This window comes from Gadus morhua, chromosome 12 (genome assembly GCF_902167405.1).
Source record: "Gadus morhua chromosome 12, gadMor3.0, whole genome shotgun sequence".
Lineage (NCBI taxonomy): Eukaryota > Metazoa > Chordata > Actinopteri > Gadiformes > Gadidae > Gadus > Gadus morhua.
Window position 1 is genome coordinate 27,519,498 of NC_044059.1, and position 24,000 is coordinate 27,543,497.

Sequence of the window (24,000 nt, forward strand, 5' to 3'; positions counted from 1 at the left end):
TCTGACAGGGAGAGAGTCTCCTCGCTGTGGCGCAGATGGAAGTCTGGGATGCTGCAACGCACATGTGGCCGACAGGAAGGGCCTGTGATGGGGTTGGGCTTGGCTGGGGGGGGGGGGGGGGGATGATGGCTCCTTTATTCTAAGCAATCATGAGAGAGGACCCCGAGAGAGGGGTCAGGAGTCACCCATCCGTGTGATCTATACTTCCTCTGTTCCCGGAACACGGGGACGGGCGAACGGACGGATGGATGGATGGATGGTGTGTTTAAAAAAAGTGAGCGCAGATGGAAAGGAAAGCACACAGCTGGGGGAAACGTGGCATTTGAAATGTATAATGCCCTGTCTGAGTGCTGGGAGGTTATAAACAGAGTCTCCACGGGTTGGGGACTTGAACGAAGAGCGGCCACAGAATGGGAAAAAAATAAATTTAAAGCGAGCATAAGCAAAAAAGGAAAAATGCAAGAGAAAAGACAAAGATGGATATTTGCTTTTTAAGATTTGTTTCTCTTCCTTAAGTATATCATTAAATGGCAGTTATGTTGTTGAAATGCCGTGGCATAGGAAGATATCAGAATAAAAGTACTGCCTATTCTAGCCAGAACCTTCCTGAAAGCCCACTGCTTTACGTTGTAATAAATTACACACTTTGAGACATCTCCCTGGAATACTTGGAAGACATATTGTGACCTGGCTTGCATTCCCACTTCGAGCCTGAAAATAACCATAAGTTATCCCAGTTAGGGCTCCCAGTCTGACGTAACAACTTGTAATTAATCACAATGACAGCCAAAAGTAAACGGATATTAGAATAATTATTCCACCTTATATCATAATAGTCTTAAGTGGAACAGGACGTTTCATAACATCTTGCTTCTTATTCATTTTGTTCATATTTTCACTCTTCACACTGGGTGTTTCCAGCACAATATGAAATACACCCTGCTAATAAATAGTAATCAAGGTGACACCATGATGCGGTTTCAGATGTAATCCCACCTGGCTCAACCGCTGTATCCACTGTGGTCACCAAAGTCATGAACCAGTACCCACAATGCACCTTTCATCTGAGAACAGACGGCGGACAGATCATGGATGCTTTTGATTTGTGGAGGTGCCTGTTGAAAGGGATTGGCCTTTTGCACCCTAGGCCTGTTGCTCTCGCTCTCACTCTCTCTCATCCCCCCCTCTCTCTCTCCCTCTCTCTCTCTCTCTCTCTCTCTCTCTCTCTCTCTCTCTCTCTCTCTCTCTCTCTCTCTCTCTCTCTCTCTCTCTCTCTCTCTCTCTCTCTCTTTCTCTCCCTCTCCCTCTCCCTCTCTCTTTTTCTCTCTCTTTCTAAATCTCTCTCTCTCCCTTGGTCTCCCTCTTTCTCTCTTTATCCCTCTCTCTCTCGCCCTCTCTTTCCCCTATCTTCTCCCTCTCTCTCTCCCTCTATTTCTCCCTCCCTCTCCCTCTCTCCCTCTCTCCCTATCTCTCTTTATCTTTCTCTATCTCTCGCCCTCTCAAACGCTTTCTCTCCCACTCCCATTTCTCTCTCTCTCTCTCTCTCTCTCTCTCACTCTCTCTCTCTCTCTCCCCCTCTCTCTCTCTCTCTCTCTCTCTCTCTCTCTCTCTCTCTCTCTCTCTCTCTCTCTCTCTCTCTCTCTCTCTCTCTCTCTCTCTCTCTCTCTCTCTCTCTCTCTCTCTCTCTCTCTCTCCCCCTCTCTATCTGGAGTGGAGTGCCATGCCAGCAGCCATGTTGGCACCCTGATAGGTGCAGGGAAGAGGTGGTGAAATGTGAAGAGCGCTCACATGGCGGGGGATGAAGTGAGAAGTGTGTGCTCTGCCGTCACATCGTACTGATGGAAGTGGTGCCAAATATACAAGCAGCAACACTCCTCCAGTATCTCAATAAGCTACGGCTTATTGAGATACTACTAGTACTACTACTACTAGTAGCCTATTGAGATACTACTGGTACTACTACTACTACTACTCATACTAACTGCTAACTAAACTACAATTACTAATACTAATACTGCTATTATTACTACGTATACTATTACTAGTAATACTACTGCTACTACTACTACTACTACTACTCCTACTACTCCTACTAATACTGCTATCACTAATGATAATAACAATTATTCCGAGTCAGCCCAACACCACCATTGAAGGGGTGAATATTTTAAGCAGTGGATTTCAATCTCGTATCCAAAAGTCAGCCTTGCCTTACATATCATATATCATATAATATCATAAGCCATATCATGTATTGTTTCGTATCATATATTGCATTGTATCATCGCATCACGCCATACCATGAACATCATATCATTGAAATCAGACCATATGGCCAAGAGTTTAATCCCATCCAAATAGCTGGGTCGCATTCCAAGAAGCACATACATATGAAACAATAGAAATGCTGTTCCCCTCGTACCCCCTCTCCCCCCTCTCCCCCCCTCTCCCCCCCTCTCCCACCCACTCCCACCCAGACCAGTCCTGCTCAGGGCTCCCAACACCTGCTATGCACACAACAACTGGACCATTTGTGTGTTTGTGTGTGTGTGTGTGTGTGTGTGTGTGTGTGTGTGTGTGTGTGTGTGTGTGTGTGTGTGTGTGTGTGTGAGTGAATGTGTGTGTATTTGTGTGCGTAAATCTCTTTTAAGTGTGTGTGTGTTTGTGTGTGTGTGTGTATGTGTGTGTGTGTGTGTGCGTTTACGTTTACGTTTACTTTAACGTGTGTGTGCTTGTGTGCATGTGAATGAATGAGTGCTTGTGTGCATGTGTATGTGTGTTTAATGTAAGTGAGTGAGTGAGTGAGTGAGTCATCGCGAGGTACGAAAGTGTATGTGTGTGTCTTCATACAAATTCATTTATATTTTTCGATGCTTGCTATAGTGGCATCCTTGTTGCGTCGTTACACACTGGGACGGAGCCCGGGCGCGTGTGTGCTGTGTATCTCCACATAGAAGGCATAGCTGGAGCTAAGTGTCAAACCTCTGCTGGATGCCACGGTGTCGCCAGCCGGGCTTTACGAGTCCACATGCCTCCCGGGAGAAGATATGGAAAAAATTCTGTGCCACTGAGATTACATGGCTTCTCACCAGCCCTGGACACAATAATGCTTTAAATCCAACTGCGCCTCGTTGCTAGGATTTGGAGCTGTTGTCTTTAGAAAGAAAAAAAAAAAAAACGTTGGCCCTGTATCTTCTTTCCATCGTAGTGCTGTTGGCCTCCAACACGACATGGCTGCTCCCCGATTGGCCTGTTTAGGAGCAGGAGAAGGAGAAGGAGACTGGAGAGAGAGTTAGAAAAGAGAAATAAAGTTAGTAAGAGTGAGTGTGTGCATATGAGTGTGCGTGTGTGTGCGCGTGTGCGTGTGTGTGTTTGTATGGGTAGGGTGTGTGTCTGTGTAGATACGAGTGTGCACTTGTGTGTCCGCAAGCTTGCATCGGGTTTGGGAGATTGTATAAATGTGTGTATGTGTGTGAGAGTAAGAAAGGGAGGGAGAGAGAAAAGACAGAGGGAGAGCGGGAGAGAGAGAATGAGAACGAGAAAAAGAGGTAAAGAGAGAAAACGAGAGAAGGGTGACGGGGTGAGAGAGGGGATTACATGGATAAACTGAAATACAACATTGGCTTGATTTCGTAATCTCTGCTCTGTTGGAAGGGCTGGGGATGCAGCTGTCGGTGGAAACAGCTGCCCGCCTGAAACGACGGATCCTGCAGAGAAGATTGAAATAATAATAACAAGTGAGACGGACACATATGCAACCTGTGAAGCATTTTGTTATTCTGAGAAAGTTTGAAAAAATGCTGCCAGTATTAAGCTGCAACTTTATTGGGCAGCCACATCTGTTCGGAAGATCAATTTATCCAAACAATGGAAAATATATTTTCTTGTGTTGTTGCTTTTAAAACACATTTGGGCAATATGGAGACAATGCAATGAGACAAACATCCACAAAAATATGCGTGAATCGCAGAACGTGTTTTCTAGTGTCTGTATCATGTGACACACTGCCACGTTCAAACATACATCGGGTGCACAGACACGGAGCGGTCGACGTGGAATCCAGCAAAATGTTTATCAGACCTGAACCAAGCAATGATTTGTAGCTCTCTCCCTCTCCCCCTCTCTCCCGCTCCCTCTCCCCCGGCCTGAGGCTTTGTGGCTGGCTGCTCCTCCGTCCATAAATCACCGGTAGGAACGTCTACGAGTCCCTGTGTTAGCACGCCGAGGCTCCCCTCGCGAGGTTAATCACGCTCACATCTCATCAGGCCTTTGCGCCTCAACACAAACTGATAACCAAACACATTTTTATAGGGCCCCGTGCGTGATCGCTCTTGTTGCTCTTGGGGTGAAGGCGGCCTGCGTCATTTCCAAACCAAGGGACGCAGTGTCCCACATGAAAGGGGAATCGTTTGCTGAAGGTAAAAAAGCGAGTGCTGATCCCTCATTAAGTGTGTTGGTGATGGTTACCGGGAACAAAGTGGTGTTCACCGCCTTGCTATAACAACGGATGAACAACAAGCTAACACACATAGGACGCACGCTCGGGATTTTCTTAAAAGTGCTTTCCGTGACAAGAGAGGGACACAGGGAAAGATTGAGTATAAAGAGTTCTTAATTGCTCAGGAGTTGAGGGAAAGAGAGATGCACGTGTTGAACAGAGAGTACAATGGCCACCAGCATTCCCGTATCATACTGTCGGTTTGAAAGGCCTTTCGGGAATACGGAATGCTGTCACACGATGACAAGCCAATGGATGTCTCTGCATAGCGCTTGGACAGCACAAGTGCTCTTGTTTACAATCACGGGTGCGAGTCACTGTTTCTAAATTGTTTCCCTCTTTTTTTTTTTTCTATTCTTACAAATGCCCAACCCAGATATGTTGGAATTATGCCAAGGCACTGTCCACTACAAAACCTTCTCTAATCAAAGTGCCGATTCTTGAAACAGACAGCTGCTGTCATGTGCCTTAATTCCAATGGTTATCTGTCCCTGTGTGGCTGCCCCCCGAGCTCTTAGCTGGGCAGCTGAAGTTGCAGGAAGACAAGGGTTAGGAGTTAGTCTGCCGGGTCTGTTGTTTGAGCTGAGGTCCGTCGCCGTTACAGCGAAACATCACTGACACACATCGACCAAAAGGTAGGTTGGCTTCCCTGTTACTAGATGTCAATGCTTTACAGTGTAACGGCAGATATGTATCAAACGTCTTGGCATGGAAACATTTATGAAATTACGGATGAATGCTACTGTCTTTTAGTTTAATTGGATTAATGCAAACAATTAACATTTCTGGTATCAGGGTTTCAAAGGTTTCGTAAAAGATTTTTGTTGTTTAAGTAAAACTCATCAAGTATATGAATGCATTAAAAAATGCAAAGAGCAATTTTAAAGCTTGATTATTAGACATTTTCATTTAAAACTGAAACAAGGACACTCTCTTCAGTTCATCCGCTTAGTTTATCCACTTACATTTTTCTCGTACCCACCCATGCAGAGAGAGACAGCATTCTTGAAATGCTTCAGTGGAGGGAATAGATCAGAATATCTAAATGTATATCCCATGAAGGTCTCCTGGGTTATTGTATGTTCGTCTGTCCATCTATTCCTGGGCGAGGGGGCAGCTGCTCCGGTGGTCTGAGGCAGAAAAAATACCAACTGTTACATTCTGTTAAACACAGGCCGTTCTTCTGATTCACGGCCATACGTGACACAAAGAGCACTTTCTGTATGTAAAGCGCTACCAATATCCCGACATAGGTTAAGGCTGTGAAGGGGATGTATGATATATCGTCCTCATGATAAACTGAGTCAAAGGATATGGCTGTCTATATGAGAAACATCAAATATTGGCCAAGAAATGCATTGACATGTTTGTAGGTTAATCAGTCATGTCTAGAAGACCTCTCATTGGCAGAGGCTATGAGTCATGATACATGTTATAACACATAACATGTATTATTGGTGGAAGGGGATTGCGCTGGAGAAATTCAAGTTTTTGTTAAGTCATATTCTTGCCTTCATTCCCCCGTACTAAATTATAATACAGTAATTATAGTGAGCAGGGCTAAATGTCTTGGGGTGAAAAGAAGATTCATAAGTAGCTTATCTGACCCAACAGTTGACCGACTTGAAAGTATGAGGTTCGAAAAGTGACTTATGACTTAATTTCACCTCTTCCCATCTCTGCCATGAATGCCATTGAAACTGCCAAACACGCTCAATAAGGTTGGCTGAAAGCTACCAACCCATACGCTGTATTCATCTATGAACTAGGAGTTATGACAACTCTCCATATCGATATTGACTTTCCACCTCAATCGGAGTACGAAAAATCTTCCTGATATATTCCTCTGCCTGAACCAGATGTGATAGATCCTGCGGCTACGGCCGTAGAGCTAGCAGACTTCTAGAGCTATGGAGTTTTCGGGGAAGGGTCTCTTATCCAAAGGGTCCAACCAAAGGACCCTAGGGACTGCTTAAATACATCCTCATGGTTTCCTTCACTGGTGCACCCCTGTCTGAAAGAACCACCAGATAACTTTGTGGAGGTCGTGAGCCAGACTTAGCGTTGGGGTTAGACAAAGTCCAGCCAGACGACGTACCAGTGGAAAGAGGATGACTTGGAGGGGAGGTCGAGTGAATCGCCATGGTGCTGTGAGCTTTCCTTCAAACCACAGGGTCGGGGATAGGGGGGGGGGTAGAGGTGGGGTGGGGGCGGGGGTGTTGCTTAAAGTACCAGTTGGGGGACGGGGGTGGGGACAAACAAATATTCCCCCTGCGGTCTTGCACCTCAACAAATGGGGAGAGGCAGTGTGGCGAAGACAGTGTTGTCAACACTTATTCTGGCCAGGAATTAGAAGTCATTCAAACGCTTCAGAGTTTGAATGAAAGAAAAGAATAACTCAAATCGATGACATTGTGATGTTGTAGGAACCAACGCGATTGAGTTGATTGTAGTAAATGTTGGTTAACTAATAGATGGAAAAAAGAAACAGAGAATAGAGAACAAAATGTCTGCGACCAGACAGTACACATTTCCACAGGTGGATGTCTGGAGATAGTTCTAGTCATTTAGCCAATGGAAGAGATTTTTTTTGTCAGTATAATAATGCCATTTTGAAACTGAAAGAGAGTTGTTACAAAGCAATTTGTTACCTGACTTATATGCGCTGCCTCAGGTGTCAAGAATGGGGGAAGGGTGTGTGCAAAGGGTAGAAAGGAAAAGCCAGGCATGTTCAAACAAAGACATGCAGTGGAATAATCTGTGCTTCTCTATGACGTTATATACACTCTCGCTCTGATTTACCATTAGAGGCACGTTTGTTAAAGACCTCCAAATACAACAGAGAAGCAGCCTGTTATTTAGAAGGAGAGATGTGTTCATTGAATAAAGATGTTTATCTCCGACACACACACACACACACACACACACACACACACACACACACACACACACACACACACACACACACACACACACACACACACACACACACACACACACACACACACACACGCACACGCACACAGGTAGAAGCCAGGTCAGAGGTCAAATGGCCCTGAAACCTCACCATGAAGGCTGCGTGGCTCAGAGCCTTCTGATCCACGCAGCCTTCTGTGTGCCGTTCGCCATTAATTTTACCCATCATCCCTCATCAGGCCGCTGTGACCCCGTGACCCCAGGGCTAGGGTTACCTGTCAGTTGATTGTCTATTCACCAGGCGGCCTGGCCTCACCGCTGTGTCAACAACATTTGCTCCTGTGAAAGCAGCGGAAAGAGGAGGTGAGAAGCTCCGTTCTGTGTGGTTAGAAGTTAAGGCAACAACAAAACAAGGCTCAAACAAAAGCAGGGATTGTACGCGTTCTGAAGTCTGCTGCTGGATTTCTCTTTCTCTCTCGAACCGTTGATACACTTTGCGTGTGATAATCCCTGATTGCTCAGCGACAAAGATCCAAAGAACAGAGTAGAACCATTCATAGCTGCCTACCGAGAGGAACCAAGAACAACATTTGGTTGTGTGTCCCCCCCCCCTTTGCTCTGTCAGGTATCAATCAAGGTCCTGTAAGTGGGATCCTTGAGTGAAGATGCTATCCGTGCCGCCCCATATACACCAACACCACGGCTTCTCTTATCTCTCCGGATAACAGAGGGGATGCCAAAGCCTTTCTCCAACTCCCTCTCTCTGAAACTCTCTGAAACTCTCTGAAACTCTCTCCGTCTCTGCACCAATCGGTATGCGCTACTGGCTGGTTCACTTCAGTCAAAGACTTTATTTTTAAAAGGGAAAAGGTTCCAGATGATTTGGTTCCCTGTTTAAAAGTTGATAAGTGTATCTCTTAGTTTAGCGCTGTGTAGTTGAGGCTTAGGCCGCGGAGCATGCTCGGACTGATTTCAATCTCTGATGTTATCTGGCCTCACAGGCAACATGAAACACGTCTCCGTTGACAAATCTCCATCGGCATGAAATTAAATGAAAATTCAGAAGCACGGAGCTGCCGTTTCGCTGAGATGCACTTTTTCCAACTGCTTTTTTGAAACTTTAACGTTCTCAAATCAACATTTGAAATTGTTTGTGGCGCTTCATGGTTTGGCAGCGCTCCAGAAAACCCTCAACCCATCATACCAACGTTTTAAACGTCTCAGTACAAATGACTGATAAAAGCCTTTTTTTTTTGTTTTTGGTCTTTTCTTTTAATGGGATTTACAAGAGTGAAATACGAAGTCCCTGTGAAGAGTTGTCTGGGCCGGTTTGCTGGTTTCCTCCCGACCACAGTGTGATGGGCCTAATAACAAAAACAAGCATTCTGGTGGGCTTCAGGTCCCACAGTGTGAGCACTATAATGGGGAACATGTGGCGCGGCCAGACACACAGTCATGGGGAAACCCAATACCACCGCTCCTCCATTTTCCCCTTTTTCTCCTGCTTCATCCAGCCCTCCTTTGCTGTCCTTTTCTTCTTTCTCTCTGTCTCTCTGACGCTTGCTCGATCGCTTGCTATTCTAATTCTGTTTTTCTTTGGGCAACAACACTTAGTATACGTTTAAGGTAGACATAATGGGGATAGAGAAGTATAGTCTTTATTTTCAGGGGAACGTTAAGCTGAGAGGTTCCCCTCCTGTTTTCTTTGTCCTCTGTCAGGCCGCATGTGTTCCTCTCAAAAATAAAGTTAGTTCTTTGCTCGGTTATAGATGGTTTTAGACAGCTTGCTCAACAGTAGCCGAGTCATCCGATTCACTTTTCTATTGGAGCAAGCAGTTGATTTAACATATACTTTAAAGATATACTACATTCTTATGTATATATATATATATATATATATATATATATATATATATATATATATATATATATACACACTTCAAACATATAATTCTCTAGTTATCTGTCTCCAGTGTAATCTAGTACAGCACAGGCACATTCACACCCAAAACACACACACACACACACTTTGAGAAGATACATGTGCACATTCACACCAAAACACACACACACACACACACACACACACACACACACACACACACACACACACACACACACACACACACACACACACACACACACACACACAAACACACACACACTTTGAGAAGATACAAATGCATTTTTGCAAGGTAATGCAACGCAATATACTGAGAGAGCAAGAGGGGGAGAAAGGGGTCTTTCTTTGCTATCAGGCTCAACAGACCATCCAGAAGGGGGGGGGGGGGGGGGCTTTCATGTGAAGAATTCATCCTGATCACCCACCTGGATCAATTCACTGTTTGCTTCATCGGGCTGACTTTCAATAATGCCAAACTCACATAAGGGCCGTAGTAAGAGACATTTTTTTAATTTTGTCAGAAACAATAGACTATTGCTAGCGGTATCAACCCATCTCTGATTCTGTTGCCTCGGTGTGAAATTGAGCACAACCCAGCCCTTGTTTTGGCTGTGTTGTGCTTACTACTTACTATCACTACGACTCTGGCTCTGGTTATCAATTGAAATGTCTTAGCAAACACATTTTAGTTGCTGTACCTTATTTGACTCAAGCAAACAAAATGGTATATTTTTCATCTATTTTTTTACAGGAAAGGATGTCCAGCGACCCTGAAAAGGAAAGATGCAAGAGGTAATTACGTTTTAATTACCGTGTGCTGTCAAAGACGAACTTCAAGATGGCAGCTGTGATGCGGGGAGGAAGGGTCATGCTTTGGGGACTGGGAGCTGCTGTTCACAGGGTACAATCATAAAGCCCTACAACACACCAACCAAGCCTCCCCAAATGAGCAGAACACACGGTGTAAAGGTAGCTGTCCCAGGGGGGATGAAGCTGGCAAACTGGACCTAGTGTGACTGAGGCCCAGCGACCAGCGCACAACAATCCAAACGTTCCACTCCCCCCCCCCCCCCCCCCCCCCCCCCCGCTACCCCCCCACACACACACACCCTCCCCCCATTTAACCAAAATATACCAGCCCCGCATCGACAGGCTCCTCTGAGCACCTTCACAGCGACTGAAAGATTGCTCACACAATGTGTGTGCGTGCCCATAAAAAAAAGAGCCGGCATGAACATAGAGTAAAGTAGTAACAACTGTCTGGGCTTTACTTTATTTTATCTTAGGGAGAGCTTACACTGGAGTTTAATCTCCGATGCTGTAAAGCATGCACATGATGGGACACTATGGTGGAGGAGAACGCTGGGGATACCGTTCGACAGACGCAACACGTGGTGCCTCGGTCGGAATGCCTGCAGTCGGAGGGCCACAGAATGTGTCTTGAGAACGAGAGCAAATAATCCTGTGTGCCTTGCAGATGGCGTGGCCGTGCAGCAGCTGTGCAAATGAAAGACAGTGTCGTTTGAGAAGTGAGAGAGATGGAAAGTTGGCTGCAAACGGGAAAAAAGAGTAGCATACAAGTGTCTGACTGAAAGTGTAATGGAAAAACGAATAGAGCACACAGAGCCTCAGAGGAAACAATTCAGAGCTACTTTCTATGTTGAAAGCCTGTGGAACACACAATATCTAGGCGATGTATTGTTCACATGTCTCTATAACATTATGCTTTCTGTCGAGTTTGGATGTAATTAAACAATTTAACAGCATACATTATTAGAATGTCAATACACTGAAAAGCTAAGCATATTTCTTATTGCTAATAAGTTAACCTTTTTTATGAAACCCCCTACTGATAATCACATCGGAGTAGTCAGAGAGAGTCCCATGAAGTGATTTCATGCATCATTGAATAGTTGTAAATGTTTGTATTAAGCGCTATTGTGTTAAGTGAGAAAACGTAATTGGAGGCGTGATTCGCACACACAAATCAGTTTTTTCCGCCAGGCCATATGCTTTTTCAGATCAAGGGATCTAACAGGACATTGATGCAAAAAATATGTATTTACTGATCTACTGCATTAGGTCAGAGTGACCTAAAATATTTAAAACACTTATAAATAAATTCCAATAAATCAAATCATACATCAGGTCCTGAATATGAACACCTGATCCTGAGCCCTACATCCACCACAGCCATAACGCCGCTACATTGTTTGCGGTGGACAACTTTCCATTGAACTCGTCCTGGTAATTGCCGCTACATGTAAATACGAAGTGGTTAGTGAATAATTGCTCTTTCATTGGTGAACAATCACCCCCGGAGCCCCCTGTGTCTCCACCTCAGACCCCGCCCCTTGTAGGGCCGCCCTGAAGACAGGCAGGGCCCCCTTTTCAATGACAGTGCTTTGGGGGGGGAAAGGATACGAATTTTTGCTCTAATTCCCCGCAGCCACCACGTCGATGAGAAGCAGTCGAGGATCTCCATTCTAACTGAATGGATTGGTATGGGGAGAAGCGGACCTCAAACCTCGGCTAAGCGGCAGCTTTGGAACTGTATCACGTTGACCATGGTGTTCCTCTCGCTGCTGTCCCGACCAGGTAAGAGGAGCGCCGTCCTGCCCGCTTTGCGCCCCGGGTCTGCGGGTCCTCACGCAGCCTTTACCCGCACGGAGCTCCAAACTTTGGTTTTGTTTGTTTATCCGCAGAATTCGCGTCCCTGGATGCAAACGCGTTTCTATCGCATCGTTACACCTCGTGTTTTGGAATAACGCATTTATTTTCTTTATATCATCGAATCGTCAGGTTGCGTGGAGCGTAAAGGCTTGAGGAGAAGTTGCTCCGTTCGGGGACAACAGTTGAATAGCTGCTAGCTTTTTGCGCAAAACCATACAGAGCCCGAGTCCTTTTACGGACAATCAACTTGGCGCTCCTTGTTTCTCCTAACTAGAAAACGGTCGCACATTAGAGATCGATGAAGCCCCACGTATGTCTACGGAGTAAACAAAGTTTCACCCAAACTTTTTGGAAGAGTTTCATAAAGTTTGTGCTTCACTTCTCCTGGTTAGCCTAGCCTGATAGCACGTCCTCTGACCACGGCAGTCCGCTGAGACCAGCAGGCTACGTTGAACCGATCACGCCGAGTCCGCGGGATAGCTTGAACAAAGTATGCATTTGAGCAATTGCACACAATTCTGCTTGGTTTAAAAACAATCCAATTTCTGTCGCCTCGTTCCTGCTCCGTTCCTGAGCATGCATGGTGTCCAGTCCTCTCGGCCTCTGACTGAGCGTGTTGGTTTAACTTTTTAAAAGCACTACTTCATGCAAAACCCTCGTTGTTTTTTTTAAATGCGTGCTGTGCACGATGGATCCACATTGTTGCATTGCTTTGCGGCATGTTACTTAAAACCTTATAACGTAGCAGCTTCACAAACCAAGTTGCGGTAAATGCAACAAAACAATGCACTACAAAGCCTCAAGTCACTGGCGGTGCACATTTTTCCAATGGGCATCGGTGGAGATGGAGATGCTATTTCGATTGCTAGACTGCGTTCTAGTTTAGTGACACATGGAGCAAAACAAATGCATGTATTTAGAGATGTGACCTGTCTAAACTCACCCTCTGCGCACCCATTATTTTATAATCAAGATATTTTTAAATAATCAATCAAAACTCTCTAGGGGCAGACTATAGAAGTGGGTTGGGTAGTGAAGTTTGTTTTCCCTCGTTGTAAGGCCCTTTTCTCTCTATTACCCAAAGCTGATATGAAAGTTTCATAGCAGATACATTTAATGTTAGATAGATATATGATTTTTGATATTGGTCCATAGCCTGGAATTTCCAGAAATGCCTGTCTGAGAGTTGAGTAAAGAGACCTGTTGATTCAGGAGGGCTTGTGGAATTCAGAGGACTGGTGTGAGATGCCTCTTAAGGTACCCCCTTTGCTCCTGAACTCATCATTATCACATCTCCATTCATCTCAAATGTAACTTGGTGAGAAAGGGATAAAAACAATCCCACAAGCATCTATTTATCTCCCTTTTTTCTTTGTTATTGCCCAAAAAGTGAAGCCTGGTACATCTCTGAGGCCACTGGGGCAAACATTGAAGCATCCTTTGCCATAAGCGTTTCCAAAGCAGTTGCAGCCTGATCAATACCATCTGTTTCTATTCCAAACCAATTTTAAACGTCAAATAGTTTTTTGTTCGATGGAAAACATATTCTATGCCCCTAGTACTTCCAGATCTTTTTAACATGCTGTCCAAAGCAACAGTCGGGCTCCTATCTTTCCACAGTATACACACTACCTCGTAGCCATGATGCTGCAGCCCCCACCTACCGCCCAGCTGTTTAGCCCCTTAGTCAATAAACACGTTGCTGTTTTTTGTTCCAAGATTCCTTAATGCTGGGCCTGTGAGTTTCCTTCCACACCCGAGCTCAATGGCGTTTGGTCCATTTTAATGGACTTGTATTGCCTCAGCAACAGCCAAACCACATTCAACACCCCAAGGCAAACTACACAGGTTGATTTCCTCCTGCAGTAGGGCTCCATGTTATTTCTTTGAGGGCTAGTTTGGGGAAATAAGCTCTGACTGACTCAAGACGCTGCTTCCTAGACTGGTCTAAAGGCCGTGTGTGGGCTTGCGTGTCTAAACCTTTATAGCTCTCCCGTGGAAGATAAAGTCAATAGTGGAAAGTTTCTCTGTACTGCGTTTTAAACTTCACTGTGGTCAAGTTGAATTCTGCAGGGAATATGGGTTTAAATATCTGTATTAATTGGATAAGCATTTTGAGCTAAACGTAGACAAAAAGGAGTAGTTTCTTTCTATATTCCCAAAACTATTTAATGTTATTGTTTTATGATACGCTGCAATCCTCAAGTGGAGATCCCAATCTGATCAATCTCATCTCCTTGATTTTCCAGCTCACTGCCAGCAGTGTCGGATCCAGCGCTGCAACGCAGACTACGTGGCCTCCACGTCGCCCTCTGGTGGCCTGCAGGAGGAGATGCCCCCAGATGTGGATTACTGTATCGCCCTGCGGGCCTACGCCCAGTGTACCCGGAGGCAGGCCCGCGGTTGCCGGGGCAACCTCGTGTACCACTCCGCGGTGTTCCGCATCAAGGAGCTCTTCTCCCAACACAACTGCTCCAGCGACGGGCCCACCTCCCCGGCCAAAGCCCCCAGCACGGCCAAGCCCGCCGTCTCGGAGCGCTGCGACTACGAGAGCCGTGCCCTGGGGTCGGGCTCCGGCGGCCAGCAGAAGAAATACGCCCACTGTGGATTATTCGGGGACCCTCACTTGCGGACGTTCCGGGATGAGTTTCAGACCTGCAAGGTGGAGGGGGCGTGGCCTCTGATTGACAACCACTACCTGTCGGTACAGGTGACCAACGTCCCCGTCGTCCTGGGGTCCAGCGCCACGGCAACCAGCAAGGTGAGGTCCGGCCGTCGGGTTGGGAGCTAGGGGGTTCTCTGGGTTTCGTGGTTCTGTTGGTTCTCCAGTTTGTTGGGAAACCGTTGAGCTTATGTGTGTTTCCAATATTTCTATTATACAAGGATATGGACTCTGGGCCAAACGGCTTGCAGATGCGTTTTCTGGATTCAGTTGTGGCTGTTGTGAAATGATCTGGTAGTTGGTGGGCAACTTAAACAAAGTCAGCTTTCAGCTCAGTAGAGGAACAATTATTTGTTATTTTGTTATTATGATTATTATATCGCTTTTAGTTTTGCCGTAGACGAGGCAAAGGAGTGTAGGTTTCAACAAAGGACCATTGTGTGGGCTAATAAGGCACTAGGACTTTTTAAGAATTAGAAATATGAGTGTGGGTGGTCTTAATACCCCCCCCCCACAGCGACACGCAGCACTGAGACTGCATAGTTTGCTAAAGATATCACCAGTTGGTGAAATAAAATAAAGTCTGTCGTGACTTTGATTCAAGAACTCATTCTGATCACCAACTACCTCACCAATAACTGAGTCCACCTACCAATGCATTGTAGGACATATAGTTACTCAGCAAGCCCTGTGGTTTAGTAAGGGTTTACTTGCTGGTGGATTTGACTATATTGTCATTTTTGCACTCTCGTTTGAACTTCTTGGACTTTAATGTGTGTTCTCTCTAGATGGTATGATGGAACATTAATAATTGGTATTTTTAAAGAAATGTTGCCAGTTGCCAGCTCGGATACTGTCGGAACTCTTTGAGACCCTTCCAACTGTCAATAGTCCCTTATCAATCTGCAACTACTTAAGTTCTCTCATCTCAGCAGTTCCTTAGATCCACTGGGAGTGGAGAGAAGAGAGTGCTTTAGTGGTATTGAATCGCAGATATGCTTGAGTGCTTTGCCTCTTTACACATGGGTGGTCATATGGAAGTGATTAACATGCGCTCTTACATTTTACATCGCTGATAGGAAGTGGAAGTCGGCCTCCCCCCCCGGTCAAATAATTAACAGGCCCTTTTTTGTGTCAATATGGAATGATAAAAAATATGAATAATTAGATAGAAAGTCCTAATCTTTTTGTCTCATGAAGTCATTGCTGAATACATTGTGCCTCTCTTTTAACCTCGGGGCATTGAACTATGCATGCTTGCATGGTAAAATACACACAAATAATTATTTCCACAAAGTGTAGTACATCAAAATAATGGTCTACAATCTTCAGATGATCAGGAGATCTTTGTAGTGCTTAGTTGCAATCTAATCTAGAAACCACTGCATGCAATCCCCTTTCTACATTGGCCACACATCAGAGATGCATCCCAGTCACTAAGTCTTCAGCATGAAACATGGTGGGCCGGTGAACTGTGGCTTAGGTAGGTCTGGTGGAGAACCCCCATAATAATAGAGGCTGTACAGCTGAGTTCTCTGCCCAGATATAGGCCCATTCCCCCTTACTGCTGAGGCAGATGCTTAATGTACCGACAGTGATATATTGTTGCACCTTCTTCTGACAAATCTACTTGTTGGTAGTGGCTTTCGATAAAAGCGTCTGCTAAAGGCCCTAAATGTGAATCCCCCACCCACGACACTGCATCTGTAAACTTGTCCAAAGTCACCTTTTTCAATTTTACAAGTTTCATATTTTTCATTCGACCCAGGCTAGAATACTAATTGAAGTCTCAGCCTTTACCGAGCACATTGTCAGCAGAGTAAAGCGTGTTGATTTATGGAGCTGTTAGCCTGGAGACCGTCATCTCCTTGTTTGATCCGGCACCCGGCGAAGAATTATGGACTCCGAACTATCATTTACGACATTATTAGGAATTTTCCCAAGATAAGATTGGAAAGAGGTTTCCCAGCCACACGACGCACATTTATGACTGCCATGCGGTTCATTTGCCCTCTGCATGTTTGGTTAAGACTTCAAATAGAGCGTGTCCTCTGGTGCTCTTGTGTATAAAGGCTTCTAATGCCTCTGTGAACCTGTGTGCCTACAGCCCTCAGATTGCATGCTCGTGGAAATCAATTCCACTTGAGAGAATTGAGCTTTTGAATCATGGGATTCCAAGTATAATTTATACATACGAGTACTTGCTCCCATTAGAACATTGGTTAACTGATGCCACACTGTGGCCGAAAGCGGTACTGCAAGTTATTGCTAGTAGTCAGCAGTGACGTTGTTTCCTCGCCAAAAATTAAGCTCTGACCCATAAACATAACTGTGACCTGAACCACCAGTGCAACCGGTTCAAACAGTGAGAAGTTCACCCCACTTTGACCCAATTAATAACACCTCCCGTCTCCCTGTTTCCAGATCACCGTGATCTTCAAGTCCTACCAGGGCTGCACGGAGCAGAAAGTGTACCAGGCCACCACGGAGGACCTCCCGTCCGCCTTCCAGGACGGCACGCGCAGCGGCGGCGGTGGCGAGAGCGGCAGCCTGGTCATCGTGGAGCGCGGCGGCACGGGCCGGCAGGTGAAGATCCAGGCGCGCTACATCGGCACGTCCATCATCGTGCGACGCGTGGGCCGCTACCTGACCTTCGCCATCCGCATGCCCGAGGACCTACTGGACTACTCTGAGCGCGACGACGGCGGCCTGCAGCTCTGCCTGCACGGCTGCCCGCGCAACGAGCTCATCAAGGAGCACTCCCTGGGCCGGCCGGGGCAGCACCCCCGGGTGGCGGTCCCGGGCCCGGGGCTGGGCCCGCCGCACCAGAGCTACACGGTGGAGCGCGCCACGGCCCGGTGCCGCGAGACCCTGCAGGTGGAGGACGTGTACTTCCAGTCGTGCGTGTTCGACCTGCTGACCACGGGGGACCCCGAGTTCTCCCTGGCGGCGTTCGGGGCCCTGGAGGACCTGAAGGCGCTGCCGCCCAGCCGGCTGAGGCAGAACTCGCCCAGGACTCCGCGGCTGAAGAGCGGGGGGGCGTGGCCGGGGCCACCGTCGGCCACACGGCCCTCCCTGCTCTCCGCACTCCTGGTGCTCCTCGCTATCCTGCTCTGGTAGAGGAGGAGGAGGAGGAGGAGGAGGAAGAAGAGGAGGAGCACGGCAGTAGGCGCCGGTAGAGACGTAAACAAGACGGAAAACAAACGATCCTAAGGAAAAGAGGAAACGGGAGCGGGGGCGACGTCAGCTTGGGGAACGAGTGTCTCTAACGTGGTGTTCATATCATTTCAAGTCCGTTTTTTTTATTTTTTATTTCCAGTTGCTGTGATTTTGAAGGATTTAGCACTCGCCGAAAAAACACCATTCCATTCAACTTTTTGTTGTTGTGTGCGTTTGCGTGTGTATTCAAACATGTGTCACTTCATTTTGAGTAGGAGCTTGAATATTAACGGTGATGTAGCGTTGTGTTTGTGTGGGTTCGGTTCTCTAAAAAGTTCATTCGCTCGGTGTAGGGGTCGAGGGCGGAAGGAAGCGTGAGAAAATGTGAACTTACAGTCTGTCGGTGCGCTGTCCACAGGGCAGCCAATCGGAGGGGTTCATTTTGTAAATAACTTTTTTTTAACTGACAACACAAAACTGTGCACAGGTTTCAGCATTTCATGTGTTATTTGATGATATTCAAGTATTTCTTTTTGGGATATTGCATCCTAAATAATCCAGTCATGTAATGCAGCACTTATTACACTACCATGTTCCGCTTGTATTTTCGTCAGAATGTTTTCCGAGAATTATTTTCTTTTCCAGGATCCAACAACAATACATAAATACTACCTATATAATAGATGATGTTTGAGTCTTTTTCATCAAGATTTAATTGTGTGTGTAAGATGCCGTTCAGTGAAACACTCCCTCTTCAAGCTGCTTAGCTTCCAGTAAAAAAAATAAACAGAAAGCAAAATCTCTATATAATAATATATTGAATGTGTGTATATATGTGTTTTATATTGTGTACATTTGCCTGTGTATAGTTTTTAACTGTATGGTTTTACAGTTGTTTGTATATGTACTTAGGTTATTTTGAGTTCTTGTAAGAGAAATTAAACTAATGTGTTGTACCTCATCTGTAATTTTCTGTAATAAAATGGTGGATACTCCAAACTATGCTTCTTGTACATATTTGAAATTATTTATTAAATGGGCTGCATTTATAGAGTGCTTTTTTTAACCAGTGGCCACTCAAAGAGCTTTACAATATTGGCTAACATTCACCCATTAATGCACACATTCACACCGACGGCGGTGTCAGCCATGCAAGGCGACAGCCAGCTCGTCGGGGGCAGGTAGGGTGAGGTCTCTCGCCCAGGGACACCTCACCCATCAGCTACGAGGGGCCGGGGATCGAACTATAAACCTCCCAGGTACCAGCATTCCCGCTCTGCCTCCTGAACCACATTTAGCTAGTTAACATCAAATTTTTCAATAAGTTCCTTTTGCCGTATCAATACGGCGCTCTGCGTGTGGGGCCGCAGAACCAGTCTCGACTCCATGGACCTGACCGGGCGTCCGTGGATAGAATCGAGTGAACAAATCGCATCAACGCAGGATCGGAAAGTGACGGTTGACTAGACGCTTTTAAGCACTTTGTGGATCAAAATAGCAATTTAACTCCGAAGTGTTCAGGGAACTCCAATTAGTCACACAGTGGTTTTTTTGTCCAAATCCCGCTGTTTCTCGGGGGTTCGTCCACGGTCACAGCCCCTTTCACCCAGCCACATCACTTCAACTTCTCAAAAGAAAAAGCCCAGCTACTAAGCCATGTGATGGGGGGGGGGGAGATGACAGGAAGGGAATGGTGTGTCCCTCCCCGCTCTCACCATTTGCTGTTGCATCCTTAGCACATACCAGATGGTCTAAATCATGTCGTCTGCGGGTGACTGTGCTTCATCACTCCTTATTCCCAATATCAAGAGGAGGGGAGAGAGAGAGAGGAGGGAGGTAATTGCGAGACGGTGGTAAAAGCTGTCACTTGCAATCTCGTCTGAAGGAAGCGACGCGAGGCAGGCAGACTGCTAGTTAACACACTTGACGGCTATACAGCCTCAATTGGGCCTTTTAATGGTTGTGTTCCACCACTGCTTGTCCTAGCATTTACGACACACGTCAAACCTCCCCCCTCAAACCTCTATCATTTTTCATCCCCTAAATGCTGTAATTGTAGTTTTGCATATTTCATGGCGGTAAACTGTTTGGGTTTGTGTTTTGCCTGTGTGTGTGTGTGTGTGTGTGTGTGTGTGTGTGTGTGTGTGTGTGTGTGTGTGTGTGTATAAGAGAGAGTGTGTGTTAATAGTAAACAAAGCTTAAAAGCTTCAGGCTATGTCTTGATTAATGTCATGTTTGAGATGCAGTTTATCCGACGACACTGTCACAGGCACAACAACTAACCTTGTCTCACCCGGGTGTGAAAGTGGGCAGTAATACCCCTAAAAGGCTTCCTCTTTCCTGACGACAAGCAAATCTCTCTCTCTCTGTCTTCTCTGAGATAATCTCCATCAGAGGAAAAGTTACACGTTGTTATAAACACACACACCAAGATCAAACCACTTCACACCCTTGGAATCCTCTCGTATAGTTTATAGAGTTATAGACAGAGCACACGCGTCAATATTTCATTAAGAAGAGCAGCTTTTACTTGCTCGGGGGATGGATTTGCTGGCACCTGCTCAAGCCCCTATAGACTGCGGTCAACCTCTCTTTATGAGCCTCCCTGACTTCACTTTCTCCTGTAAACAAGGACAATTACCTAGCTAATGAGTTGAGGGGGGAAAAAACCCTTCTTGAGTGATTGATACTCTCAATGGGTGAATTAATTCGATATTAATAGAGCACTTGGCAAGGTAAATAGATAGTGGTGTGTGAGTCCTCTCCCTGATTGATACGGGCTAGATGGATGGCTGTCTTAATACAAGGTGTTACTTTAGAGTAGATGAGACCCTGGTAGATGATGATAGACTTTGAGATTACAAGGTCAAACGTTCCGCTTATCTGCTCCTGCGTGGTAGCATGTAATGGGCGCAGCCGCTTCTTCTTTCACCATTTGGGCCGGCGCAGGAGCAGCAAATTGAAACAGAAAATGCTCTCCACGTTATCCACTTGATTACTTATCAGGTGACATAACCGCATGGCTGTTGGATGTGCACACAGAACACATTGTGTTATTGTGTTTTACGGCATTCCATCTGAGGTAGTGGTTTAAAATGAAGTTGTGTGACAACGGCACAATTATCAGTGTGTAGTTATCTTGTTCGAGTATAAATCCGAGTTGGACATTGGATTACAATGGATAAGTTTGCTGGAGGAAGATAATGTGACCAGAGATAGGGCCTACTGCAGGAGTATTTCGTTATTAGGGTTTGCTTCAGGGCCTTGTTTCAAGAAGCTGTATTTCCAGGTTAACCAAATATGTTATGTCAGAATTCCTGGGATGCCAGAATTTCTGGTGCCAGCTACCAAGATTAGACTAAACTCTCCTCTCAGTTACCATGGCGACTCATTCTCCAAACCTTGTTTGGCGCAACAGATATGACGTTTGCATAACCTATACCACATGCATTTGTTTATTTCCTCAAATCTGCAGTCGAACAATTAAGATCTAATAATTGCATTGTGTTTTTTTTCAGAATAAGCAAATGCACAAATAAGATGATACTAATGAAAATATTTTCTTATTTCATCCTAAGAGTCAGATTGTACCAGCTAAGAGATATTTAGTACACTTGCATAACACACATCACACATGGGTCACTGCTACTGAACGAGAGCAAAAACAAAGTTATCTCTCTGACATGTATGTATGCCAGTATTTATGTTTGTGTATGTCAGTATGTGTGTGTGTGTGTGCATATGTGTGTGCTCATGCATGAATGCATGCATGTGTGTGTCCGACTACATGTGCAGTTTTGTGTGTGTGTGTGTGTGTGTGTGTGTGTGTGTGTGTGTGTGTGTGTGTGTGTGTGTGTGTGTGTGTACGTGTGCATGTGATTGCTCGATTACGGCGGTCACAGTTATGACCCGGCTGTCTCCTACCTCGGGCCCTACCTGACTTGCCCAATCGCTCTGTCTCCTCAATAATCAGAGTGACAGCAGGCAAGCAGAAATATCCCACCCATAGCCTCACTGCCGAATGAGTTATTGACCTACATTTCATACACTGATAGAATATAGGGGAGAGGGGGATAGATAACACAGCGTGATTGGCAGATGTACTTCAGTTCAGCCAACCGATGGTCTCTGCGCTTTTTATATTTTTACTTCAACAGTTGATGATGAAAAGCCGTGCCGATTGGCATCCTATTGTATACCAGAGAGGGATCCAGCCGGTTCAGCAGTGTTTGTTAGCGTGCCTTAGTGCTACTGTAACAGTAGTGAGAGCTGCGAGGAACACCTGCTTGTCCCGGCCGGGCTGTATTTGTATTAACGAGTCGGTGTCATAAAACTTTTAACAAATGGCCCCAAAGCACCCGGACGCAACGGAGAGCCCGGCGCGGAAATTAAGCATCGGTGTCATAAATCTTTGGAAAGTTACAATAATTTGCAATTCACTCCCTCATCAAAGGCAATATTACCCTAATTTATTATCTCCTCGTGCGAGGGCCTCGCAGAGGCCGTGAAGATAAGAGCTTATCGGAGGGGGATTGATTTTCATTAACTTATCCTAATAAAGATGAACAGCCTGCCGCTTGCGCTGACCAAGAGCCACACTTTATTGTAATTGGGACAATTTATATCATGAGCCAGTGCTTCTCCTCTTTCCTCTGCCCCTCCTTCTCCCGTCCTTTCTCTTGTGTTCTTTTTTTTTTTTTTTAAATCTGTCCGTGCTCTTCATAACGTGGATGTAGTGTCCCTGCCACACGAGTTTCATGGTTGCTAGCTCGCCTCTCTGATACAGGAACAAGACGTGCATCATTTCAGTTGGCCTGTCAGCTGTCAGCAGGGGAGACCTATAGCAGCAGCCAGCCATCAACATAGTAGTCATGTAAATGTGAGCACTAATGCATACTTTGTATACACGCAGTGGATACTTGTATACATCCAACTGCTCCCTATCTGTCACAAAAGTGTGATGCTATTTTTTTTCTCTGCCCCTCTGTCGATTCCATACGTGATACTTGCTTTTGGATTAAATAAATAAATCCATATCATGTGAATTACACACTGGAGCTATTTTTACAAACTGCGGTGCAGTGTTTTGTACTTTGACCTGATTTAAGTGACACCTTACAACACAAGCACACCTAGTGAAGTAGGCCTGTAAACATTGGACACCGAAAATTTGGGAACCTCTCGATAACACGTCATCTAAGGGACGCCACGACCATATATAGGGCTCCAGGAAACACCATCCGGTGACGTTACACCACAATTAAATGGTTTGAAACCATTGCAATATAAATATAGAAGGAGGCCGATACAAGACTGATTTGACTATCAAAGGTTGGCTGCTCTAGTGAGGTTGTAAAATGCTTGCAACATTGGCACCCCTAGAGTGTCAAAGTTCTTGGAATAAATAGAGAGAGAGAGAGAGAGAGATAGAGAGAGGGCGAGAGAGAGAGAGAGAGAGAGAGAGAGAGAGAGAGAGAGAGAGAGAGAGAGAGAGGGCAAGAGAGGGCGAAAGAGAGAGAGGGCGAGAGAGAGGGCGACAGAGAGAGAGAAAGCGTGTGAGAGGGAGAGAGAAAGATAAAGAGAGATAGGGAGAGAGAGAGAGAGAGAGGGTGAGAGAGAGAGAGAAAGGGAGTGAGAGAAAGCGTGTGAGAGGGAGAGAGTAATATAAAGAGATAGAGAGAGAGAGAGAGAGAGAAAGGGAGGGAGAGAGAGAGAAAGCGTGTTAGAGGGAGAGAAAGATAAAGATAAAGAGAGATAGGGAGAGAGAGAGAGAGAGAGAGAGAGAGAGAGAGAGAGAGAGAGAGAGAGAGAGAGAGAGAGAGAGAGAGAGAGAGAGAGAGAGAGAGAGAGAGAAAGCGAGAGAGGAGATGGCTCCTTGACTTGTATCCCCCCCTGTGGTGATGCATGGTGTGCCTCAGACCTCCCGTCGACGTGGAAGAAACCAGACCTCCATTTTGAATTTTTATTGTAAAATTGAAAAAAAGGAGAGAAAGAGAGAAAAGCCCCAATAAGCATTTCTTGTTCATACATATCTTTAAATTAACGTAACCATAATATTAAATGAAATAAACAACAATAAATATAGAAGAAAATAGCAAATAAATAAAATTATAAATAACCCAAACATAAATAAATAAATTAACATCAAGTTATGCACTTGACCAAATAATTATTTATAAAATTATTAAA

General features: G+C 45.5%; 1 protein-coding gene across 1 annotated transcript; it reads left to right on the forward strand.

The window, feature by feature from the left end:
- Positions 1-4,845: 4,845 nt before the first annotated feature.
- rgmd (RGM domain family, member D) lies at positions 4,846-18,824 on the forward strand. The gene is made up of 5 exons (XM_030373279.1): positions 4,846-5,133; positions 10,069-10,109; positions 11,767-11,915; positions 14,240-14,751; positions 17,077-18,824. Exons 2-5 carry the CDS (start codon positions 10,075-10,077, stop codon positions 17,770-17,772), a joined length of 1,392 nt encoding a protein of 463 aa, XP_030229139.1. The 5' UTR covers positions 4,846-5,133; positions 10,069-10,074; the 3' UTR covers positions 17,773-18,824.
- Positions 18,825-24,000: the final 5,176 nt, after the last annotated feature.